We start from the raw sequence: 22314 nt of genomic DNA, 5'->3' as shown, positions 1-22314 counted from the left end.
GTTGACTGTGCTCTTACCTAAACACACTCGCCCTGTTCCATCCAGTGTCAGTCCTTCAGGGCACTCGCAGTGAAATGAGCCTCGGCTGTTAACACATCGCCCATTGGGACAAACCCCCGGGAAAACATCACACTCATTTACATCTGTTGGTAAATGAAGGGGTGAAAGAAATTTCAGACTGTATGCCAACTCCAGCAAGTAGAAAGCTACAACTTTTTTGAGAACTTCAGCTATATGAAAGAAAGCATGACACTTTCATTCATAATGTATTAGGATAAGTAATATTTTGTAATAAATAAATTGAAGGAGCAGTTCCATCCTTTTTGTACCATTTTGACATTCTCCAATAGTGTTAACTTTTATGTCCCCAACAGTCAGTAACTGTGATGGCATTCATCTAAGATCAGTATGATTATGCCTGGCAAAATGAACAGCATAATAAATCCTCTTTTATACCATTTTCCAGGGGGAAAAAATGACATCTTGAGTAAGAAGCAAAAGCATTACCTTCACAGGTAACACCCTTAACTCTGGCAAATCCTCTTGAGCAAGCTGTGTCTGGAATCAAGCCAAAAAAGATATATCACTGCTTTAGAGTGACAGAAATATAAGAGCAAGTAATTTAAAAATAAAAGTATCTTTGCAATTTTTCTATATTTTCTGACTGTATAACATGATGAGTGATCTAGCCTCAGTGAAGAAAACTATGGACTCATACATGTTACTTATAACAAATAATAGCTGGGGAAATTAAATCTTATATATTTTTTTCTCATGGTTTCCTCAATTGGAAATTGAGGAATCAGACTAATCTCTGCACTCAGATGTAACTGAAAGGTAAATTTTTTGTAAAGTTCCCTAAAGATTTCAAGCTTTAGTGATGCTAGTTATCACTGAAGTGTTTGTTTGTTTGTTTGTTTTTGTTTGTTTGTTTCCACTACAGCTTAATAAAGGATATCAGCATAGATGTTATTCTAGGATATGTATGTAAAATGTAGCATGCTGTAGAGATATGCAAGCTTGCTGGAATCAAGTGAGTTACAGATTAGGAAATAAAATGGCCAAACATAGTCTGAACTAATGGGCTCTCTAGATTGATTAGTTTTTGATCAGTTCTACCACCCTAACCTTACCATGCTGCTTCCTGGAGTTCAAAGTAGTATCTTTTCTTGATGCTCTACTGCATCTCAAAAGCTTGTTTGTTTGCACCATGCTTATTAGGTGAGATATATGTGACCACAGTTATTGTTTCAATTTAAAAATAAAGGCTGGTTCAGTTGCAAGTGGCATTATTCAAATCTTATGGCGAGAGTGTGGCACAGTGTTTATTCCATGAAAACAAGGATGCATTTAGCATTCCTGCTTCCAACCTCTAGCCCTACCCCTGTGATCTAATACTAGTACTATTCTGCAATCAATAATTGTACATAAGTTATGTGGTTGAAAACAGCTGGAACAAGTGTTAACAGCCCGCAAAATAAAAAGTCCTCAAGACTTTTAGCAGATATTTCGCTTTACTATTATAGTCTTTAATTCAACCTACCCCAATGCACAGTCCATGTTCAGAAGAAACATATATAGCTATGCAAAGATCAATTCAAATGTTATTTCCTTGTAGCTTCAAAGTTATTAGAATAATACATGATGGTGGAGATTAGAAGTGATGCTGAAGAAAACAAACTCATTTCATAGTGTTTTCTTGTTATTTTTTAACAGAAGATGATGAGAACTTATTAGTGTTACATTTGGCCTTCTCACAAAAGTCACAGGATATGCAAGCACAGCAGCATACCTAATTCACAGCGCTCACATGGGCTGCCCCAAGCTGCTCCTAAGGTAGCACAGCATTCAGATTTCAGTGTAGCACCATTGATGTTGACTTCACAGCGACTATCCTGGATGTTAAGCCAGCAAGTCCCCTTCAGGCTATCTGCAATAGAAATAAAATGGAACTGTTACAGTAAAAAGAGCTGGCATCTTCTCATGCCACTGGCAGATGGAGTACAAAGAGAGCACAGTCTGTCTTTGCATCAGAGTCATTTTGTATGTATTTTATTTTAGAAGTAGAGGAAATGAATACCACTACCACTAAAAATGAGTGGTAGAGTGCACCGCTTGAGGCATTTTATAGTCCAGGTCCTATAGCTAGTCAAGGTCCTCCAGCAACTACAGTAATTTTATTTGTTTAATCTAGACACAGTTCATTTCTAAAATACACAAGTAGCAAATAGAGATTGTAACCTGGGATTCCCCCTTCCAGCTGACTGCTTGAACCACTGGCCTATAATCACTGGGTGCTCTTACCTCTGTCCCACTCAATGAAACTTCAAGATTGTCAGAAAGAAAAGAAAAATTAAAATGTGGGGGGCAGGAGTGTGCTATATTCTTTTAGAGGTCCAGTCCTCCTGGTGCATTAGGAGGGCTTTGACTATGTCTGCTAGCTTACACTCCACTCTCTGCTCCTGATGATGCAGTCACAGCACATCCAGCTCCTCAATCACAAATTAGATTGTCAGGCTGTGAACCCAGACCTGCTCAGGGCAAACCCATTCCAGTAAGTGCCCAGCTGAGACAAGCAGCACCTCCTGACTGCTCTCCAGCTAACCATCCATGAAGAAGAGAGATTTTCAGTCACCAGTGTCAACTATGCTGCCTGAAATTCTCTGAAATTCTCTTTTAGGTACCCAAATATTCAAGTATAAAAAACTACGCTTTCAATGCCCAAGCCACTTTTCAAAATGTCAGTTAGATCCTAAATCGGGTATGTACATTTGAAAGTACAGCACCTTGACTCAGTACTTTTATGCATTTATATTAAAATGAGATCAAATTTCTTGAATTCACCATATTTGAAAAGTTGTGACAGTGTGGTGAAGTTCCCACTGACTGGAAGAGGGAAAACATAACCTCCATTTTAAAAAGGAAAAAGGAGGACCTGGGGAGCTACAGGCCAGTCAGTCTCACCTCTGTGCCTGGCACGATCATGGAGCAGATCCTCCTGGAAACTATTAAGGCACATGGAAAATAAGGAGGTGACTAGGGACAGCCAACATGGCTTCACTAAGGGCAGATTGTGCCTAAAAAGTCTGGTGGCTTTCTACGACGGGGTTACAGCACTGGTGGACAGGGGAAAAGCAACTGACATCTTCTACCTGGACTTGTGCAAAGCATTTGACACTGCCCCCTATGATATCCTTGTCTCTAAATTGGAGAGACATGGATTTAATGGATGGACCACTAGGTGGGTAAGGAATTGGCTGGATGGTCACAGTCAGATAGTTGTGGTCAACGGGTCAATGTCCAGGTGGAGATGCGTGACAAGTGGTGCTCCTCAGGGATTGGTATTGGAACCGGCGCTGTTTAACGTCTTTGTTGGTGACATGGACAGTGGGATTGAGTGCACCCTCAACAGATTTGCCAATGACACCGAAATGTGTGGTACAGTCAACATGCTGGAGGGAAGGGAGCCCATCCAATGGGACCTAGACAGGCTTGAGAGTTGGGCCTGTGCAAACCTCATGAGGTTCAACAAGGCCAAGTGCAAGGTCCTGCATCTAGACCAGGGCAATCCCCAGCACAAATAGAGTCTGGGTGGAAAATGGATTGAGAGCAGCCCTGAGGAAAAGGACCCAGGGATGCTGGCTGACAAGAAACTGAATGTGAGCCAGCACTGTGCACTTGCAGCCCAGAAAGCCAACCGTATCCTGGCTGCATCAAAAGCAGCATGGCCAGCAGGGCTGGGGAGGTGATTGTCCCCCTCTGCTCTACTCTTGTGAGACCCCACCTGGAGCCCTGAGTTCAGCTCTGGAGCCCCCAGCACAAGGAGGACATGGACCTATTAGAACAAGCCCAGAGAAGGGTCATGAGGATGATCAGAGTGCTGGAGCACCTCTCCTATGAAGACAGGCTGAGGGAGTTTGTTCTGTCTGGAGAAGAGAAGGCTCTGGGCAGACCTTATAGTGGCCTTCCAGTACCTAAAGGGGGCCTACGGGAAAGCTGGGGAGGGACTTTTTGTCAGGGAGCATGGTGATAGGACAAGGGGTAATGGCTTTAAACTAAAAGAGGGTAGGTTTAAAGTAGATTTGAGGAATAAATCCTTTACTCTGAGGGTGGTGAGGCACTGGCATAGGTCTCCCAGAGAAGCTGTGGATGCCCCATCCCTGGAATTGTTCAAGGCCAGGTTGGATGGGGCTTTGAGAAACCTGGTCAAGTGAGAGGTGTTCCTGCCCGTGGCAAGGGCGTTGGAATTACAAGATCTTTAAGGTTCCTTCCAACCCAAACCATTCTATGATTCCATGAAGCAGACCACAACCCTTGTCACTGGATAGCAAAAAGAGTCTTTAAATATCTAACCCAGATTTGGAGATCAGCCTTGACAGAGTTTAAATGCAAGTGCATACTCAAAGTTCAAAGCTAAGAAAGTGGCACAGATGAATTTAACAAGATGACTTATGCAAGATGAATAGGAATTGGCTTTTAAGATTTACATGTAATATACATACAAAAAGCCAGACTATCTATTAGGTGCTGTGGATTATTATTACTGAGACCTCATATTTAGGAGCAACATGCTCCAGCTTATTTTTTTTTCAATCAACTTGAACTTTTCTACAAAACTGTCATTAAAAAACTACGTAGACCACCGAGAACACAACTTTTCTTTGGGTAATGTAACAGGAGAAAAATGGCTAAACAATGTGCCTGGAACCAGTTTTAGAAACTGGAGAATGTACTTCATACACATAAATAATTCATAAAAAATTCAAAAAAAATTCATACATACACATAAAAGAGTGCAATTATTTAGATTAATGTTGGTTTCAAACATGTAGGGCAGAATACTACCCTTAAAAAAGTGCATGAACCAATGAGGGGCTGAGGATCGTGGACAAGGCATCTTTTCTAAGCCTTGTTCCACTTTTGTCTGACAGTCAGGACTAGGATTAACATCAAAAGACCAAAGGAAGACATAAGCTACAAAGTGACTACCTGGATCTGCCCTTGGCCAGTCATGGGTTGGTCATAATGTCTTCACATCGTATGTCCCAAATACAGGGGACTAACACAGGGAGAACAAAATAGGCCCTTTTAGCTGCTATTTCATGCTACATCTAGCTTACTGGCCATACATTGATGTCTCTGCTTTATGTTATCAAAATGTAAATGCTTCCATTGCTTCATTCACTAGAAATTTCTGAACAAGATATTATTCATTTTTAGTAGCCAATGTTACAGGATGAAAAAGTCAAAACAGTATCTCAAAAATGATTTAAACTATACAAATTAGCAGGTGACTTTCTTCACACCAGCTGCATCTATACTACCCTGCCAAAGTCTGCTTGTCTTATTTTTTTTCAGGCTATGAGTTAATTTCCTTTATTTTACACAACCTCTCTTGTCCAGACAAAACTTACAAAGGGCAGTCACTGTGACTTTTACTTTGGTGAAAAAATTATTTATTATCCAACATCAAAGCATTCTTTCTGCTGCTTGCATCTCTTTGATTCTGACTTGAAGAAGAATGTATGCATACTACAGGCAGATGGCAGCCTACGGGTTGTGCACTGTGTGAATTCCAAAAATATTGAAATGTGCATAAAAAGCATATATTAAGTGCACATTTCAAAGACCACAAATAGCAGTATCTCTACTACATGAGCAGTTTCCAAAATAGAAATGCAGCACTGGTACCACCAACAGATGTATTTCAAAAACAGTTCCAATTCTACCCTTCCTTACAGGAGGGCAGCCTTAATACTGCAGACATTGTCAGTGTGAAAGCAAAAGAAATGTATAATACATTATATTTTTTTGTTAAATGCTTTTAATGTAAACGCTAAACTAACAACTTTCATTTGCTGGAAGTTGGAGCTCTAATATGAGGCCAAATGTTGTGACTTGAAATCTTGCTATTACTTGAGCAAGTCATTTTTCTTTTATGCAGGGAACCTCACAGAGAGAGACAAATGGCTTACATCTATGCTGGATTTCTACAGGAATATGGATGCAAATGGCTTAAGCCACCTGGTTCTTCAGCGTTAAGGCTGAGCAGCCCATGCCAAGGAGCCAGAGGAAATGACAGACTGAAGTTATCTGTCCACAAACTAAGTAAAGAACATGCATCAGCCACAGAACTTGGGTATTATCTGAGTCCACAAGAGAATGGTGAAAATCAGCAATAAGGCCAATTGGAACAAACACATGAGAACAAGATGTTGTAAAAATAAAATTAAGAGTGCTGTAATGTTAATTTTTTTTATTCTAATTATGTTGTCATGTGCAAATTTATGTGAATTTTAAGTTCAAGCTTTCATCGCCATCATGAAAGAAAGAAAAAAAATATCCTTACAAATGGGGGTGATTTTGGTTCTGACATGAGACCAAGTTTGGAACTAAAGCAAAACTGTAGAGAGGTCAGAATCAAACTGACACTACCTTAGTTTGATCATTCTTATGAAGAATACAATACATACCCAAACCAGAACACCATTCTAGGCATATGCTTCTGTACTGGCATAAGCTTTTCATATCTGATGCTACAATAATGCTTTACAGGAACAATCAGCTAAAAAATTATGGCAATTATAGTCAATATACAAGTGGAGAAACACAACTTTCTCTACTGTGGAGATTTAAAACAGCTTACATTCAATGAATGTTTGCAAGTTTTTCACACCAGAAACTGCCTATAACCTCACTTCCCTTTCAGTAACCTAGTCTGCCCTTCTCTCAATCACTACTGATTCTAATGGAAACTTTACCAACATAGAAAAACATAAATGGACTCTACATGTACAAATCTGTACTTCTCACGTGAGCTATCCCGACCCTTCTGTCCTAACATATTCTCACCTGTGGCACTGAAAACCCTTCCTGTGAGAATGTTGATCAACATGAAAAGTAACAATTAGGCTTATAGTATGGGTGGCTCCTATCCTTCACTTTTAATCTGACTGTTCAACTATTTATTTTGTTTGTTTTACATTATTTGCTACTACTACTCAAGCCAAATAGGATCTCACACGGCAACCAATTCAATGGAAACCATTTGCAAAGTAAATCCAGAAAACTGTTATAATTGAGTCCTTAATGAACTTGTAATACCTTTGGATGTCAGAACATGAAAATTAAAACAAGCAGTACAAAAAAGCACAAATTACTGTGGTCACATCAAGGCATAAGCAAAATGTGAAAAAGAACAAAAAGAACACTAAACTGTACAGGCCAATGATGGTGACAGTATCCCTAAAAATCTATGAGAAAGGCTAGAAGGAAGGCATCTAAGAGAAGGCTTAGGTGCAAAAGTAACTCACTTAAAAAACATGTTAAGGCATAGACAGATGGCAACATTAAATAGGAACTTGAGTCTTTGCATTATATTTCCTATCTTATGAAAATCTTGGCAAGGCAAGAAAGTTGAAACAAGAACACCAAACAAATGCATCTTACAATAAAAAGAACATTTAAAATCAGCATCATCCCTTTATTAATGCACTCCAATCCAATTTATCTCACATATTCTACAGTGGCCCAATTATGTTACACTAATAAGATGAAACGATGGCAGCTTTTGAGCACCTGAGAAGTGCAGATGTGTCCAAACCTTTGAGTCTTCTTGGAAAGGCAAGGAAAAAAAAAAAATTAATGAATGACTTCCAGAAATAATGCCAATGATATCTTGCAGACAACTGTTGCTGCTAGCTCTAGTAAAATCTGTGCCATGTTCTGCTTTTTTTTTTCAATGCAATAGAATCCTAAAAGGATGTTAATATTATTTATCTTAAATTATTATATGTCACAATACAGTAAATTATATATATATAATACATATATAGAGAGAGACATTATCACGTTTCTGCTTCAGGGGCAGTAGGCATATTGATAAATTCAGATGTATTTTACTCTCCTTTATCTTTTATACAAAAGACTGAAGGTATAAGATTGTGCTATAAAGCAAAAGCCGTTATTGTTTCCTGACAGATTGGAAAGCCACTCTTTGCAGTTTATGAAAAATGGTGTGAATCCTAGAAGCCATGTGCTTTCAAATCACTGAGTAGATGTTCCTCCAGTTTTACTTAGTTTCTTGGCTCAAATTTAAAAGTGGCCAGGGAACTGAATAGGCTTTTCTGCTGCACAATTTCTCAACTATCAGGCTTATTATCTATTGTTTTCACTCCTATCAAGTCTTTTAGGAGAATGACAAAAATTCCTATTAACAATAAGACATCCCCACTGTCTCCCACCAATGAACATCTGCTTTTCACCACTTTCACCATAGTTTGGACATACACATGCATTACACCTATGTCTCTTTTTAACTTGCTTCTGCTTCCATGGAAACAATCAAATTAGTATTGGTTTGTTTAGTATTACCTACACAACAAGACATGTAGTCCTCTATAAAGGGAAGATGAGCAGAATACATTATTTTCTTGCTTAATTAATCAATAAAAACAATATGTTTCAAATTAGTAAGAAAAACAGGAGAAGAAAAAGGAAAAAAGAAGGAAAGACTCACCAATGCATATCAGTCCTGTAGAGTCGAGTTTGCTGCCAGGTGAACATTCACAATTGAAAGAACCAAGATTGTTCCTGCAGGCACCATTGACACACGGACTGCTTTCACATTCATTTATATCTATAATCCAGAAGGGAAAGATACTGTTAAGACTGTGATGTGCTTTTGGAAAATACTAGAGTACAAATACTGCTGTGGACCATGATTTGCCAAAACTGCCTGGTGTATTTGGCTTTTTTCTCTTTTTTTCTCTCTTTGTCTGTCTGTCTTCCTGTCTGCCTGTCTTTTTAAAACATGACACGCAAACAAGGTATGGTTAGGCAGTTAGCATGTATGTACATGTTTATAGGAGTGTATATTTTGAAAGTGTTAATTAAATGGCCCTTCTCTACAAAAATAGTAACTTAGAAGAACTTGGACTATAAAGTTTTCCAGCATCAATTATAACTATCCTGTGAGAAATCACTACTCCTTTATCATGGTAAGCAATGCATTTCCAGCCACAACATGCTGTGCACAAACAACAGCTTTATTGTTTCTGTCATTTATGGCTCCATGAGGTTTTGGAAGAATTAAGAAAACCCTGTCAGAATCAAAATATTCCAATGCTGGCTGCGATTCTCTAGTTCTGGAAAGCATTCAAGAAATAGGAGTTGAAACGGGAATAGTGTAAATGGTACTTCCCTCTACCCCCTAGCTACTTCTATTTATTTCCCCCATGAGTTTTTTGAGCCTGTTCATATGTAAGGAGTCCTGCAGACTGTATTATTTACTGATTTTTTATTTGAAGTGAAACCAGTTTTAAGATTAAACCAATACTAGCAAATTCTTTCAAAGAACAATTGCAGATGCATATCCACTATTTCCTCCTGAACTCAACCAATTCAATTTTTTTGATCTGGGTCCTGAATCAAGCCATACATTCTAACCCAACCAGACAGTTCCTTTGGCAGGCCAGAAATAAAGCTCTTAGTGCATACTTATGTTCACTAGTATTGCTTGAGGAATAATGTCATATTGATACAAAAAAAAAAATAGCATGATGTAAATTAAGAATAAATTAATGCAGGATGTAGTTATGCACCAGTAACATTAATTGCACCATAGATCATTTTCAAAGCAAACTGGAATGTCCTGCTCATTGTTTAGAAATCATGAAAAATGTATCATTTGATATTTGGTTTGCTATGATTTGTACTAGATGTATACAACTATACATTTGACTAGACTTGAAGGAATATTCCCTGAAGGATATATGTTTAGAATACTCGCCAAAGGACATATCTATATAAACATATATGTGTACATATATATACATAAATAAGGGGGGGGGGGGGGGGGCCGGGGGGGGACAGGGGGGGAAGTAGAAAGGGGGACAGAGAGATAGAAAACATCCAGAAATCTATATACTTATGAAACTGTGATCTCCATCTTCATCCCCAAAGAAAGCACCTAATTTAGGGCCCACTTTTCACTGTCCCTTTTCTTAATGGAATTACTTACCTACAAAGAGCAAATAGCAAAACTTGTCCTTGAATGCCAGAAGGTTTTTGAACAACAAAAGAGCTTGTGTTAGTGAAGTCTACTCCTAACCTTGTGAATTACACAGCTTACTTGTACATCATGCACAGATGAAGACATGAGATCCAGTAGGCCTCACAATATCAAGACTGTGTTGCAGTTTCAAGGGCTGACTGTACTGGGTTAACTGCAGCAGCAATACCTGAGCTGGTAAACCCCTAACAGTAATGCTGGCCCTGCATTACTCCTCTGGAGCTGGTAGTCCCATATGGCACCAGCCACAGCTTCCAAGTTTCTCTGCAAGCAGCCTGTTTAGATACAGTTGGTCATGTTATCTCAGGCTCAGTCCTAGCCCACCAAGGCCCAAGCCAGCTCACCAGGCAGAGTGCAGCACCATGGGCGAGCACGCAGGGCAAGGACAGGTCACATACCAACCTGATGGGCTGGGAAGTGCAGCATGGAGGTAATCCCATAGATCTACAGCAGCCAGTTAGTTTAGACAGAGCACTTGCTGAGCACTTCTGTATCCCAGCTGGCAATCTGGAGAGCTTGCCAACATTGATCTGCCCTGCATCCCTCTCCTCCCCATAAATACATTTCACACTTTATTACCTGAGGTTTTATTATCCAAAGTATGCTCCCTGCCTCTCCAGTCTTCTTGTCTTTCCCTAGCCAGCAATACCTGGTAGCAGAGAGTAGTGTCTGCTGCTTTTACAGAGAAACCACATATCCTGTTCCCACGATTAGAAACAGATCACGCTGAGGCATCATCTTAAATACGCACTACATGCTGAATAGCTCTCAGTATACAAATGATTTTGGAGAAAGGTATGCTTTTGCTTCCTTTTCATATGCCATCTTGCTTTCAGCAGTTTGGCTAGCTTTAAAAAAAGGAGAAAATAGAAATGAAAGAAAGGACAAGTGAACTACATCAAAGAGTTGTAGTTGCTCCCTGTCAAAGACATCATCAAACTTTCACTATCTCTTACAGTACAAGAACAAAAAGACATCTCACAAAGCTAGCTTGTAGTCAAATAAAGAAACAGTCCTTTACACATCAAGTAGAGGAATTGGAGATGCTTACCCTAGGCTGCTCAAAGCATGCACGAATCAATGGCAGTCTGGACAAGTTATGGAAAAGAAATCCACCATGGTTTATTAAATGTAAAGATCCTATTTCTGAACCACAATTGCTGAGAAATCGGAGAGTATTTCTGGAAAGTAAAGTTGTGTACTTGCTCTACTACAATTAGCATTGGGACAGAGGAATCTTTGATCAGTCTCCACATTTATGTCTCTGGTTTTACGCAGGTATGGTTCTCTAACCAGTCCAGCGCTCTTCCGTGCTCAGGTGCAACTCAGAAAAGTTCCCATGCTGGACCAGGCATGAACAGTGACACAGAATCTTTGGAGCTTTCGCACACTAAAAATAGAATGTCTCTACTGAGCATATGCAAAAGGAGTCTTACAACTTGGCCAAATTTGAGCACATTTTCAGAGGAAAGAAGCACTATCCTGATAGAAAACCTATTTGAGAAATTTCAAGCTGCAGTAATACTGAGAAGCAACAGCTTTTTAAAGAAAAGATCACAACTGTTGCACATATCTAAATGCACAGATTAACATTTTCTCAGTAGCTAGTCATTCTTGGAAATAAACAAAGTGTTTTGTCTGAAAATTTTAAAGGTAAAATTATAATTTTGTATGAGTCAGACATACAGTGAAGAAACTTATATGTAAAATGGTTGAAGTTTGCCAAAAACATTTACAGCTGAAAGTAGGAGATTTTCATGGAAAGCGTCATATGCTTTTAAAAGTTGGCAGCTGAACCACACATGTCTGCACATACACCATCAATGTGCAAGACAAAGCACTATACTGAGCAGAAAGTACTACTATCCAAAACACTACTTCACTCATATTTAGAATATCAAAAATGCATGAAACTTAAAATAATTCTCATTTATAATTGTAAAATGTAGCAGGTTACTATGCTTATCTTTAATTCTCCCTGATACTTAGCAAGTTACGTTTACACACAATTTTATTGTAGGAAAAGACATCTTCTGCTTTGGGTTTTCAGAGTTAACAAGAAACCCATACCTAAGAAAAAAATAGTTGGGGGCCACAGCTGAAAGTCAACATCCCAAAAAGTAAAACTAAAGATAAGTGAATAAATGGAGATGGAGGGGCCAAAACATCTACAGTTCAGCACTTTATGAGAAATGAAGCAGCTCTCCTGATTTCATGGGTTATGTTCTTCATTCTCTGGCAAAAGATGAAGGAGACGAAAGGAACCAAACTGAATGGCTAGGTGAGCAAAATGGGGAAGAAGAGGAAGATCTGTTGTCTGAGCTGACCACGTTCTAGACTGGGAGAACTGCATGTGCATTCCAAGGCAAAGTCAGGGCATTTAATCTTAACCCTCGCTGAAGCCTGTATTGAACACATTCCTTGTCAATACAACTGAGTCTGTCTATCAGGTTGCTGCCATCTACAGGGGACATTTCCATTTCACCCTTTTGTTTCCAACTCTCTCTAGTGCAAGCACAAGTTCACAGAATCACAGAATCGTCTAGGTTGGAAGAGACCTCCAAGATCATCTAGCCCAACCTCTGACCTAACACTAACAAGTCCTCCGCTAAACCATATCACTAAGCTCTACATCTAAATGTCTTTTAAAGACCTCCAGGGATGGTGACTCAACCACTTCCCTGGGCAGCCCATTCCAATCCCTAACAACCCTTTCAGTAAAGAAGTTCCTCCTAATATCCAATCTAAACCTCCCCTGGCACAACTTAAGCCCATTCCCCCTTGTCCTGTCACCAGGCACGTGGGAGACACGTGGGAGAACAGACCAACCCCTACCTCGCTACAGCGTCCTTTAAGGTACCTGTAGAGCTCAATAACGTAACCCCTGAGCCTCCTCTTCTCCAGGCTGAACAATCCCAGCTCCCTCAGCTGCTCCTCGTAAGACTTGTTCTGCAGACCCCTCACCAGCTTTGTTGCCCTTGTCTGGACTCGCTCGAGCACCTCCATGTCCTTCTTGTAGCGAGGGGCCCAAAACTGAACACAGTACTCGAGGTGCGGCCTCACCAGAGCTGAGTACAGGGGGAAAATCACTTCCCTAGCCCTGCTGGCCACACTGTTTCTTATGCAAGCCAGGATGCTGTTGGCCTTCTTGGCCACCTGAGCACCCTGCTGGCTCATATTCAGCCAACTATCAACCAATACTCCAAGGTCCTTCTCTGCAAGGCAGCTTTCCAACCACTCATCTCCCAGCTTGTAGCTCTGCTTGGGGTTGTTGCGTCCCAAGTGCAGGACCCGGCACTTGGCCTTGTTGAACTTCATACAGTTGGCCTCAGCCCATCGGTCCAGCCTATCCAGATCCTCCTGCAGAGCCTTCCTACCCTCAAGCAGATCGACACATGCACCTAACTTGGTGTCATCTGCAAATTTGCTGAGGGTGCACTCAATCCCCTCATCCAGATCATCGATAAAGATATTAAAGAGGACTGGCCCTAGTACTGAAGCCCTGGGGGACTCCACTAGTGACCGGCCTCCAACTGGATTTGACCCCATTCACCACAACTCTTTGGGCCCAGCTACCCAGCCAGTTTTTAACCCAACAAAGCGTACGCCACTCCAAGCCATGAGCAGCCATTTTCCTGAGGAGAATGTTGTGGGAAACAGTGTCAGAAGCCTTACTGAAGTCAAGGTAGACCACATCCACAGCCTTTCCCTCATCCACCAAGTGTGTCATTTTATCATAGAAGGAGATCAGGTTCGTCAAGCAGGACCTGCCTTTCATAAACCCATGCTGACTGTAAGCATGTACTGTAACCCACTGTAGTCCATGGGGACTGTAACCCATGCTTACTGATCAGTAAGTTCCTTACTGATCCCACAGACAAATATTCACTTTCCAGTTTGTGGATGAAAATGGCAAAAGTATGTAACTAAGGTGAGGGGTGAGAAAAGCTCTATCACAGAATTACACTCTTCCTCATTTCACGTTGTCCTGGTATAGATGAAGGAATGCTCATTCCATTCCATTTCTTTCTATGGGTTAGGAACAGGGAGAGCAGCTTTCACTGCTTCACTGCAGCTTTAGGATTTGCACATCTGGAGGCATTAATCTGTGGTTGTCTCTAAAATGATCTTGTTACTGTACTCTGGGTCCCCAAACCTGAAAATGTAGTTTGCTAAGTTCTGCATTTGACATGCTTCAGCACAACGTCAACAAACAAACAAACAAACATACAAATGGAACAGAAAGAAACTAAAAACAAACCAAGAACTTCTCTAAGCTCAGTGTTTTATGTATTAACACGTTTATAATGTTGCACTGACTACTCCCCAAAACCACCGTTCAGGAAAAAAAATAAAAGGATGAATGTACTTCACCAATAGCGCATTGCTGAATCAGGGCAAAAAGTATCATATGCAGAATGTAAACAAACTTGAAAATTGCTTGAAAATTTTTTCCATACACCTTCTATTAACAATTTTAAATGGCAAATTTAAAAAGAGTAAGTGAGAAAATTATTTGATTTAAAATACAATTTTATATTTTAAAATAAAAAGCGAATGTATGAAAATATTTACCAGGGATTTTTTTTTTAAACATTTTTTTCTTAAGTGGAGTGAGTGTACATTGTAAATGTCACAGAAACAAAAATTGAAACAGTTCACTGTACATTCCTGGAAATAAACTTCAAAGCACATCTGGTTTACATTTAACTAGTTATGTCACTGGAAACACAATCTAAACCACAGAGCTTGCTGTAAAAATCTCAGCTTTCACAGACTCTGAAAGCTTAAACAACTCCCCCACTCCCCGCAACAAATTGATGAAAATTTTCAGTTGAACTACAAATGAAAACAGTGTATGTTTTGTTGTTTTTTTCACAGTTACTGATGACATTTATACTAATTAAAAATATACTAGTGAGTAATAAGCATCAGAGCATTTTCAGAGCATAATATAAAGCTTCTGGCTACAGCAATCTTCTACAACTAGTGAACCTGTAATCCAAACTGAATTTCTTAGTGTTTCTTTGAAAACAGAATTTGGACAAAAAGAGATGAATTTATTCCTCAAACTGCCAACCCACTCAACATTAGAAAAAATGTAATACATTTAATAGGTTTTATAGACACTTTTATGCCAAACCACTCCTGAATCTTTTTGTGCCTGATCAGCTAAATCTAAACTTCAGTCTAACTGAAATATTCAAGATGGAGATGACAGATCCTTCATAACCTATGTGTGTGATTTCATGTATATAACTCTATTCAAAGAAACTGAAAATCCTTCAGAATGTGCAGCTCAGACAATATAAAATTAAAATTATTTTAGGCTGGATTACACTAAAATAACTATGGCCAAAAAACAAACAAACAAAAAGAAATTATTCTCACAAAACTGGAGTTTTAGTAGTTAATCATTAGTGTTTGTTTTGTTTTGTTTTGCTTTTTAAATGAGAAAGTGAGAAGTAGGATTTTTTTTTTTACATTAATAAAAAGTTCTATTATTTTATTCCTGCATTCATGCCCATTTATGCACTCATTCCTCCAAGTTCAGTATACATACAGGATTATGAAATAGAGCCAAAGGATGCACAGGAACTGATACTTTATGAAGGAAATAGATCCTTAGATGAATAGCTAAAAAATGTATTGTGAACATTTCCACGTACAAAAGAAACAAGAGATTAAATGCATTAATTAACCTCTCTCCAAACTCAGCAAATCAAAAAGCCATCAAACAGAAACATGATCTGCTGTACTTATGTACCTTGAATGATCAACTCGGGAATTCTCCTTTTACAATAGCATTGACTTTAATTTACATAACTACCTGCTCAAATAAGGCACGTTTGCATTTTCTGCCTACGGTTCAGGCTGGCTCAAGTTGTGAAATGTCTCACTACGTGTATTACGAGACAACTGTCACAAGCACTACACCGTGCTAGTCTGAATAAATCATATGAGTTCCCTGTTCCTATTTTCAGACATGACCCATAAATGATTAATTTAAGAAATGTCCCTAGCTCCTTTAGATAAAATCCAAAAATAATTTTCTTTTTTCACATTTCTTATAAAAATGAGCCAAGATGCTATTAAGAAGAGAGAGGTCTGCCATTCAGATTTCTACTAGAACTTTCCTGTAAACTCTATTTTATCTTAACTGTAATATTTTTTGATATTACGGTTCAGCAGTCAGTATCAGCTAGCAATGCTATCTAAAGAAGTCACCCACACTCCTCAGTGAACTATTAATTCAAATGAACCAGTGAATTAATTTCCACACCAGAATAACTCTCCCTCACTCTCTTCCCCACTTACTTCCCCCAAAATAATAGGGACATAGTGAACTCCCAGATGTCATTCACTACATCGTGATCCCCAAAACCTGTGCTAGCACAAGAGAAAGCACACTGGAATGGTCACAAGGATATCCAGAAGGTAGAAAATCCCTTTGGATCCCTTTTTTCCTATAGATGCTGTGTCTCAATGCAATCATGAATCCACTTTTTTTTTTTTTTTTGGTCAATTTGACTCGATTTGATATTTTTTTTGGTCGATTAAGCCTCTCTGTTACTATTTCTATGACCATTACTATTGCTATTGCTGTTAAAAAACAAATTTAATTTTACATTTGAAAATCTGGATACACTATTATTTCAATAATTGTACTAGGTTATTTGCATTCTGCTGTCTCATTCATTTATATTTTGGTCAGTGTTATGCTTTGAAGATGATAGTCTTTCCATCTTGTTAATTAACATTTTCTTTTGCGATACTATTCTGTTTTTTTCTGTGGAGGAGATTTGTTAAGAAACATGCACATGGAAAAGATGTGATGAGTGACTGAGATGTTTTTACACATAGAAATGCAACATATAGAGAGACTCTGAAGACAAAATCTCACCTGAACATTGTGAATAGATACCAAGCATTAAGACAATTTAGCACAGTGTGGTATAAATCAGTGGGGGTATAAAAGGCCTAACCTGAGCAAGTGCTACGAATTTGTAACAGTTAAGGAGAGAAGAAATTCTAACTTTTAAAAGGGGCCTGTGAAACACACATGTACTGAAATATAAAGGAACATGATTCCTTTTGAACAGAAGGGGTGAAGAGGTGAATGATTTGATACTGCCAAAATTTAAACTTTCATTAAATGTTTTTAGTGTAAACACATGTTCACTTTCCAAACAGTTGGAGACATTCAAAATGCTATTGCCCCCATGCTACTTGCTTCCACTCCTCTGCTGAAAACTGGCAAAGAGCACATGGGCCTTCCTCACCCGCTTCAGAGTAAAGTTAGCTTGTCCAGCATACACTGCGAATGAAATGGTTTAAGTTAACCTGACTGATCTTACACAGCAAGAATAGATTAAAGAGCGCTTCCACTTTCCATTCTGTATGTTTGCTTAGCTGTGTAGAAGTAACTTGTGGCTGATCAGTAATAACAAGCAGCTGAGGACAGTAATGCCTTCCACTGCTTCAGATAAATATGGAAGATGATATTGGTTCATACAATAGATACTCCAAAAGGTATATAGCTTCCCCATCACTCACTCAAACATAAGACTATTTTCCTATAAAAACTTGCTAATCGTAACAATATTGAGATTTATAGATTATGCAACCAAATAAAAAACAATACAAAAAACTAGTAAAATACTGCTGCTCTGAATACTAATTAAAAAAAGAGAGAAAAGTTTCTATTTCAACTCCTCTTTTGCAAAGCCTTGCTTGAAACTGTTTTATAAACAAAAATTCTCATTAAAACTTGCTAGATGTTACCAGAAAGGACAGCCTTCAGGAATCCCAGGTCCCAGAAACCAGGGGGAAAGGCTGGAGCAAGGAATGCGTACCCTTGGTAGAAAAGGGTCAGGATGGGGAAAACATAAGCAAACTGGACCATTCATAAGGCCATGGGCTCTGTTGGGATGCACCTACAAGAGCTGAGGGAGCTGGCACATGTCATTGTGAGGACCCTCTCTATAATCTTTGGTCAATCATGGCAACTGGGGGAAGGACCTGAAGACTGGAGGAAAGCAAATGTCACTCCTATGTTCAAGAAGGCCAAGAAGGAGGACCTGGGGAACTACAGGCCAGTCAGCCTTACCTCAATCCCTGGAAAAGTGATGAAGCAGCTACTCCTGGAAACCATTTCCAGGCACATGAAGGAGAAGAAAATCGTCAGGACTCACAGATTCACCAAAGGGAAGTCATGCTTGACCAACCTGCTAAGCTTCTCTAAGGAAAAGATGAGCCTGATGGATGAGGAGGGAACACTGGATATTGTCTACCTGGAGTTGAGAAAGGCCTTTGACACTGCCACCATAAGATCCTCACAGAGGAGCTGTTGATGTATGGGCTGGATGGGCAGATGGTGAGGTAGATCAAAAACTGTCTGAATGGTCAAGTCCAGGGGTTGATGGTGGATAAAGTAAAGTCTAGTTGGAGGCCAGAAGCTTGTGGTGTACCTGAGGGGTGAATGCTGGGTCCAATCCTGTTCAAAATCTTCATTAATGATCTGGATGATGGGGTAGAATGCACCCTCAGTAAATTCACAAATGATAAAGCACCACAAAGATGATGAAGGGACTGAAGCACCTCTTCTATGAGGAGAGGCTGAGAGAGCTGGGACTATACAGCCTAGAGAAGAGAGGCCTCAGGGGAGATCTTATCAACGTGCATAAAACCTACCTAATATGAGGGTGCAAAGAGGCAGGAACCAGGCTCTTTTTGGTGGTGCCTTGTGGCAGGACAAGAGGCAATGGGCACCAAATGGAACACAGGAGGTTCCTCCTGCACATCAGGAAACACTTTTTTACTGTGCAGCTGACCAAGCACTGGCACAGGTTGCCAAGAGAACTTGTGAAGGCTCTGTCCTCAGAGGTCTTCAAAAGCTCTCAGGACACCATCATGGGCAACCTGCTCTGGGTGGCCCTGTCTGAGCAGGGGAGATGGACAAGATCCCTTCCAATCCCAACCATTCTGTGATTCTGTGTTTAGTTTCTGCAGCATAACATTTTCATTGCTCTAGCATCTGAGTCCATTAGTAATATAGAAAAGCAATTTTGATTATAAATTATGTACTAAAAAAAAAAAAGAAAAGACAATTTTAGTATCAACCACTAATATACACATCCAGGAACTATTAACATCACATAAAACATCACAAATACCAGAAGTTGATATAGAATTAACTATCAACACAGGCTGAAGAGAGAAAACGAAGAAGACTGTGTGATCAAAATTGATGTATTTCCCTAAATGATAAACTGTATTTCCCCACTCTGTGATCAAAGGCAAGCATACATTTGGCTTTACTTCCACTTCAAAATATATTGTCTAAAGAAAGGAAAATATTTTCATAGAACAATGAACTGACTACTTTGAACAGAAATTCACTAGCAAGACCCAACACTTTAAAAAATACTGCAGAGAAATTCCAAGAGGAATGCAATGATTTATGCTGTATCTTAGTTCTTTCTTTTCATCTTGCTTTTGTCATCACTGAATCTTTTTTGATCATTTAGCTTCAAGGTTATATAATAAGCAATAGAATCACACTTGCAGATTTCTCACCTTCACATGTGTCAGTCTCGGTGCTGAACACATAACCCTTTGGACAAGTGCAGCTATAACTTCCAGGGGTGTTTCGACAGAGCCCGTTATCACACAGCAGACCATTCACTGAACATTCATCAATGTCTGTAACAAGACAAGTTAATACCAATAAGAGCAAATGTCACGAGACACCTTTGTCTCCCCAGCTAGTCCCTCCTGCTTTCTGCAGCAGCAATTAGGTTGCCAGATGTGCAGTTATTTACAACGACTAAGAAAAATCCCAATTCCTGTTTTCAAAAATCTAATTCTTATTTCTAAAAACTCTATTTTCCTTTTAGTTTTTCAGTATCAGGCTTTATAAACAGTTCATAGTTAGTCTTACATTGATAATTACATTTTCCTGGAATGACCTTGGGAGCTTTGTCAACTGTATGACTATCACCACTACAACTTTATTAAGGTCTATTTGGTTTGAAAACAGCTTTTTTTTTTATTTTTATTTTTTATTTTTTTAATGTATGTAGATAAGGATGTGATAGATTACTATTCTAAATCCTCTTTTATGGGCAACAAAAACTGAATTTGTTATCCAGGAAAATAATATATGTGTTAAAATCTAAATTTTACAGATGTATGGTAGACATCTTAAGAATGCGTATACACACCACTTTTGGAAAAAAAAAAGGAACAAGACATCAAGCATATAGAACAAGAAAAACTCATCAATTAACATCATTGCCTGAACTTCTTCTAGACTAACTAAATATTGCTAACACAAAACAATCAAACTTCTTCATTTTCATATTATTTTTAAAAAGCAAAAGTAAAAAAATCATAATTTAAATTACTTTCCTATAATCCCCACCACATGCCACAAATTCTTAAGTTTATAGAAAGGTAAACCTGATGCTTTATCCTGCTTCTGGGTGTCCTGAATTTTCACTGCTTCATCTCCCAAACTTAAAGCTGTAGCTGAAATTGTTCCCTTCAATCAACTATCTTTTTTAGAGAGTTTAAGTTATAAATAAAGAGAAATAATAAGAAAGCAGTATAATTACAATCTAAAGGCTACTGCTTTGACAAGTACATCAGATTTTTGAACATATGCTTATAAATTCTGTTAAGATTCAGACAATAAAGTCTTAATTTCCCCAGATGATAAATCTGAAATTTAAGTTTTGTAGCCACAAAGAAGCTCCTCAGCTACCTGGTCCTTAATCTAACCTCATCTAATTTTAACTACATAGAGAAGGATGGATTTGGAATTTGACGCTTTCAAGAGCAATAGACTTCAGTTTTGAGCTTGTTGTCATATAATCCTCTAACCCAAATTAGCAGTGTGATAAACATGTTATTTCCTTAGAGTGTCACTGTTAAACTACAGATTTGGGCTGTCACCTATTGTGACACGCACTGTGAAATAAAGAACAATATAGCTCATGCACCAAAAACACTTGATGCTGACAGAAGTGCTAACTGCATTCTGTCTGATGAGGATTTTTATTTCTTGGCAGCTCTTAATCTGTATCAATTAAAACTTTTCCACTCTTTGAGTGTTCACAATTAAATTGCTTTGTGCAAAAACTCATTAACTAAGAATAAAAGCATCCTCACAGTGAATATGCTGCATTTTAATTTATATAATTAAACAGACAGATATCTATGCCAGCAGTTACATAACTGCATGTGTAACTAGACAAGTGTAGTGATTAATTATTCAACAGTGATAAATAAATAGAGCAACTTACCTGCACAGTTCCTTCCAGAAGGATCAGGCTCATAGCCACTGTTACAGTTACAACGATAGCTGCCACGTAAGTTTTCACAAATTCCATTGGAGCAAATGTCAGGATCCAATGCACACTCATTAATATCTGTATTAACATAAGACAGAAAACAACCAGACACTGAAACATATGAAAAACCTGAGCTATAGACATGATCATCAAATTGGAGGGAGCATCTGACTTGGTGGAGGTTGGGGCTGTCATTCAAAGCAAGGATATAGCAAGGATGCAGCCAGAAGGCTGAACAAAGTGATTAGTCCTCTCTATCTGACGCTAGTGAGGCCAAACATGGGATACTGTGTTCAGTTTGAGGCCACCCAGTCCAATAAAGACATACCAAGGGACTGGAGAGTATCCAGGAAATGGTTGCAAAGACTATTAGAAGGGTGGAGCACATGATGTGTGAAAGTGGCTGAGGGAAACGGGTTTGTTTAGCCAGCAACAGGGAAGATGACAGGGAGATATGATAGCAGTTCTCTGATAATTAATAGATGGTTCCAGAGGAGATGGAGCAAGATTCTTCTCTGAGTTACAGAATAAAAAGGCAAGAGACAACACTCTTAGGATTTACAATTGGGAAAATTTTAATTGAACTCTAGGGAAAAATTTCTTCCCAACGAGAGTTGTTAAGCATTAGAGCAAGCTGCCCAAAGAGGCTGTGGGAACTCCATCCTTGGAAATCTGCCAAACACAGCTGGGCAAGTCCTTGAGAAACCTGATTCAACTTTGAAGTTAGCCCTGCTCTGAGCAGAAGGTTAGATTGGATGACCTCCAGACATCCTTTCCAACCTAAATCAATAGAATGACTATGTGTTTGTAAGAATACCTTGATGCAAAATATCTAGCCTGCGCACTTAGTGTCTGTGGTTTAAGGACCTAGGTAAGAAGTTATAA

General features: G+C 38.9%; 1 protein-coding gene across 3 annotated transcripts in view; it reads right to left on the bottom strand.

Moving 5' to 3' along the window:
• FBN2 (fibrillin 2) overlaps nucleotides 1–22314 on the bottom strand; it is a 183141-nt gene that overhangs the window by 69104 nt on the left and 91723 nt on the right. For all 3 annotated transcript variants that reach the window (XM_040541320.1, XM_040541319.1, XM_040541318.1), the window contains 6 exons: nucleotides 21382–21507; nucleotides 19652–19777; nucleotides 8519–8638; nucleotides 1793–1930; nucleotides 508–558; nucleotides 18–143 (listed from right to left, as the gene is read on the bottom strand). In XM_040541320.1, the coding sequence (XP_040397254.1) occupies nucleotides 18–143; nucleotides 508–558; nucleotides 1793–1930; nucleotides 8519–8638; nucleotides 19652–19777; nucleotides 21382–21507 (687 nt within the window). The remainder of the gene's footprint in view (nucleotides 1–17; nucleotides 144–507; nucleotides 559–1792; nucleotides 1931–8518; nucleotides 8639–19651; nucleotides 19778–21381; nucleotides 21508–22314) is intronic.

Source organism: Cygnus olor, chromosome Z, assembly GCF_009769625.2.
Source record: "Cygnus olor isolate bCygOlo1 chromosome Z, bCygOlo1.pri.v2, whole genome shotgun sequence".
NCBI lineage: Eukaryota > Metazoa > Chordata > Aves > Anseriformes > Anatidae > Cygnus > Cygnus olor.
Note: the sequence above shows the minus strand (reverse complement) of the source record. Positions and strands in the feature narration are given on the sequence as shown.